The 4,754-nt window shown below is 33.4% G+C and overlaps 1 protein-coding gene across 1 annotated transcript in view; it reads right to left on the reverse strand.

Moving 5' to 3' along the window:
* Positions 1–979: 979 nt before the first annotated feature.
* The window catches only part of LOC111404794 (L-arabinokinase-like), a 14,608-nt gene continuing 10,833 nt past the window's right edge, over positions 980–4,754 (reverse strand). The window contains exons 21-28 of the mRNA XM_023033549.1: positions 4,639–4,702; positions 4,448–4,543; positions 4,287–4,363; positions 3,298–3,516; positions 3,048–3,213; positions 2,061–2,132; positions 1,478–1,681; positions 980–1,327 (exon numbers count right to left, since the gene is read on the reverse strand). Of these exons, the coding sequence (XP_022889317.1) occupies positions 1,205–1,327; positions 1,478–1,681; positions 2,061–2,132; positions 3,048–3,213; positions 3,298–3,516; positions 4,287–4,363; positions 4,448–4,543; positions 4,639–4,702 (1,021 nt within the window). The 3' untranslated portion in view covers positions 980–1,204. The remainder of the gene's footprint in view (positions 1,328–1,477; positions 1,682–2,060; positions 2,133–3,047; positions 3,214–3,297; positions 3,517–4,286; positions 4,364–4,447; positions 4,544–4,638; positions 4,703–4,754) is intronic.

A 4,754-nucleotide genomic window follows, 5' to 3' on the forward strand; every position in this document is an offset into this window, starting at 1 on the left:
ATAACCCAACTTTTTTACAATTATGTACATGTAGCACTTCCCAATTTTTTAGACCCTGTTTGATGATCATTATTTCACAATTTTTTTTTTAATAATGAATTTTTGAAAAATATATTATTAAAAAATAAGAAAAAATTTCGAATTTACGTGTAAAATATTTTGGTGTATGAATGTATTGTTGAAACGTTAAAATGAATTACAGTTAAGAAAGAAAAATAGGATTTTGGAATAAGTAATCAACTAAACACAAAAAACGTAAAAAACCACTTAAGAGTTTTTACATAAAAAATAAAAACTAAAAAAATGTCTAATTATATATGGTTTTTTCACAATTAGTGAATTTTCTTTTATCCTATCTTTAGAAATCGAACTACATAATAAGTAGCTGTAACAAATTGAATAATGGCATATGATATATGACAAAGTTTAAAATAATCATGCATATTACATAATTAATCTGATAATGCTTCAACTAGATAATAAATTAACCCTAATACTAATAATAAAATTTCTAGAAGTAATTTAAGAGAGATAATCTAAATTAAGGAAATATCATGTTATATCCCTAAAAATAGGAAAAAACTGTTAAAGATCTATTAAATTAATTGAGATAATTTGAAGTGTATTATTAAAAAAGGTTAATTATGAATTATATAAATTCGAAGCATCCAAAAAAAAAATCTAATAATACTGAAAAAAAATATATCGTTGGTCGCATCAAATTTTAAATATTTTTATAAAAATAATTTTGTTTTACATAAAAAAATGTACATAATGATGTCCCTTAACTCACATGGGTGGGAACCACTTGCATATTTATATTCAGGTGCGCTCCATCCATGTGAGTGGAGACACCATTATGTACAATTTTTTATGTACACATAGCACACTCCTTTTTATAAATACCGCCCCTTCTCCCCCTCATCCTATACTTCAATTGGGTACATTGCGATTTTTAGTATCCATTAGTAAGTGGCGATGAGTCTTAAAATGATGTTCAATTAGTTCATCTTGATGATTAGATACAAATTTATTTATTCCATGACCCAAACACATTATTAGGGACATGAAGATGAAATGTATTTCCTCTCTCCAATGAGAATGAAAAACCAATAATTGGACTTCTAATGTCTATTTGTTGCAAAAGGTTACTATATTTTTTATGCCTCTCTCTCGTCTTAAAAGTCACCTTTATTTTTGGAAATTATTTAAGCTGTGAGCCTGACCAGAGGCGTATTTTCAGATAGCCAAACTTTCCAGCACCGGGCGAAGAACCTTCGAACACAAATGGCAAAAAACCAGTGGCAGCTTTGTACTTCTGCTGAATCTGCAATGTCCAACTTTCACTGTCAGAAAATCTTCCAAGCTAGAAATGAACCATGAAAACTATCTCTAATTTATTAATGGCTATCTGTTATATCACTTGTGCAATGAAATGAAATGCTCTGTTCCGTTTCTGATGGATTTTGAAGTCTACCTTGAGAATTTGTTCGCTGCTTCTTAAACGATTCCTGCCGATAACACAAACTGTTCCGCCAGAACCTCCACCAGTAATCTTTGCCCCGTATAAAGTTCCATTTTCGAACTTTGAGAGTTTCCCGTGCTGGATTTCCTGTACCAGTTCTACCAGCTTATCTGTCCCGTGTGACCCAAGTCCACAAGCACTGTAGCTGTAATGACACTGAAATATAAAACAATAAAACATGTTGGTGAGAATCAGATTGGATTAGATCCATGAGTCCACAAACTTACAAATTTCCGTTATTTTTTCATGTTTCATGCATTCCTAATAATGTTTAAACTGGAAAAGAACAAGGAAATATTTGCCAGTTCGTTTTATGACAGATGATGCAAACAAATAGAGCAATCATAAAAGGGGCAATGGCATTAGAGGCATCTGGATCCTTAAAATAATTCTTCATTCGCTAACAAAATTTTGCTTCGTGACATTGAAATGAAGAAATAAAATAATTCCCTTTTAATGGATTACTAAATCCATTTCCTAAGGTCCCATGTGTGTGCTTGCAAAGAAAGCATTGAAAAGATGACAGGTCAGATACCTGATACATAAGTTCTCCTAAAGCAGAAAGTTGATCGTCCGAAGAAGCCGCAGACAATAATCCCTTGAAAGCCTAGGTAGCAACCAACAGATAGTCGCAGGAAAATTCGACAATATTCAATCCAAAATAAAAGAGCCTTCTCAGGTTGTACCTTCATTGAAATATAATGGAAAACAGACAGTACAAGTATACACCAGGGGCCTTGCAAAAAAAATGATGAACACGTAAATAGGAAGATAACTTCTAGCATATCACCATTTCGACAACTCAACCCCATTCACGAGTTAAACACCAGAATGTACAACATCAAATTTTTTACATGGTCCTCTAAATAATTCCATCTGTCTCTCTTGTTAGAAGCTGTACTTCGTCTATGCTTTAGAAACCATGGCAGCTTTGCTCATTTACAAAATTTCACGTCTAATATTCAATGCAAATGACAGCACTTGATGTGTCTCAAATTCGTTCTGCTCTCTCAAAATTCTTGAATCTTGAACCAGAAATAAAAAGAAAAAAAACAAGGAATCTATTTTTACTGAAGCCATATTCAACTGTGAATTTTGTTTCAGCAAATGACCACGTGGACATGACAACGGTCATCATATGTGAGTGTAACATCCTAAAATACATAAACAAGACACCAGCTTCCTTAAAACACAACTTATTGATTTGATTGGCAGCTGACTGATTGTCCTCTTAATTTGATATAAGAAAATTTATTAATATGTTCAAAGTCATAAGAGTGTAATTTTCTAGCCGTGACACTTGTTGCAATCTCTCAGAAATGAGTTTGTAAAATGTTCTTTTCAGTTATTATATAATATGTTTGTAGTGAAATGTATGATCAATAATTTTTACATAGGGAAGAATAATAAATAGAGAAATCAATTACCATCAACCACAGAAATAGCTTACAATCACAATTCCCTATTTACGCTCAAGAGATTTAAATCAGACAGCATGAGAAATATCCATTATATGACTGACCTTGACTCGGAAGTTCTCATAAATGGGATGTCTGGTAGGCGCTCTTACTGCATAATTGTGCTTTTTATCAATTACTGTTACTGAATCATCATGATGAACATAATTTGCCGCAAAATCATTGCCGTGTAGAATCTCCGGAAGCCTATTCACATAAGATGCCTCGTATCTGAAATTGGATAAAGTCTCCTATATTAATATGTTTAAAATGAGAATGAAATCAAAGTACAAAAGCATAGAAATTAAATATTACCGGTGAGGTGACAGATTGCACAAATAATCCAATGAAGCCTCATTTTCGAGCAAATTCATGCCATTACCCTCCATTTCACAGGAGTTCACCCCATTGACTGGCTGTGAAGTGGTGTTGTTTGATAATAAGGATTTCAAACACTCAGATGCCATGGACTTTATTATCTTCCTACCCATGAAGGCACCTATTCTCACGGATCCATAATCTGCACCGCCAACACTGCAGTATGCTCCAGCAAATTATAACGAGGTAGATTGCAGTGCCAAAGTGTGCATTGTTGATTCAAAAACAATCACCAAGCCACTCTAGTGTGCGGGGCTAGAGATTGAAAGAGAAAGTCACAACTCAAAAAAGCTAGTTTTCATACCATTGTTGAAGATGATTTTTAAAAACAATGCTTTGTACTTTCAGCTAGTGGTACACTTAGATTTGACCATACATCTTGAGAAGAGGAAGAATGCCCAAAAAAATAATAATAAAAAAAATAAAAGAAAAATAATAATAATAATAAATAAAGATGAAATTTTCCCTACAAGCAAGGTGCATATCTTCTAATCTCTTAGAGGAATGTTTCGTAGGGATGATTGCATAGCAGTATTAAGAAAAAGAAGTTGTCCAGTCCAGTCATGTCTAATAGTGTAAACCAAATGAGCATATCAATACTGTTAATTGAAGCTGCAAATAAATTGGGCAAAACCAATATCAAAATCTCAACAATGGGTACCCATCCCTGAGGTGAAGGTGCAGACAGCATTTGACCCTTTTGATTTTCTCGACTGCTATTGCATTTTTTTGTTTTAGCTCTATTACTTTTTATTACTCTCTATAGGACTGAACAATATATAGAACAAGATCATAGCTTCTTTCTTTTCCTCAGTACTGCCCAGTTTTATCCAATAATATCGTTGGCGAAAAACAGAAAAATAAAGATTTAGAAATTTTTTTGACAATAAAAGAAAAATAAATCATACAGTGAAAAAGAATCGTACCTGTGTCGTATACCAGAATCAATACCCCAAAATCGTATATGAGGTGGGATGTCCACGAGTCCTAGTACCTCAGCAGGCTAGTGGGATACGTAGTTAGCATTTCAGTATTGCACTATCACATTTGTTACTGTAATATCTTTTGTATTGCAGATGATTTTTACCTGACACACCATTGCAAGAAGTTTGTTTGATTCACCACATGCAGAAGCCATTTGATCCATCACTCCACAAGGAGCACCCACAACATGATTTTCCACCTATTGTGAGATGGAATATTGTTATGCTGACAATTGCAATAGAAATTTTGGATGTGTAGGTAAACAAGGAGAAATGAAACATTAAAGTAGCAGGCCTTTTGGCAAAGCAAAGCAAGATCCCTTGGGGCAATATCCAATCCTGCAAGAAAGGATGGAAATCTTCAAATTGGATGTTCACAAGATCAAGACCATAAAACTATTCAGATACAGA

The sequence above is a fragment of the Olea europaea genome, chromosome 11, assembly GCF_002742605.1.
Source record: "Olea europaea var. sylvestris chromosome 11, O_europaea_v1, whole genome shotgun sequence".
Lineage (NCBI taxonomy): Eukaryota > Viridiplantae > Streptophyta > Magnoliopsida > Lamiales > Oleaceae > Olea > Olea europaea.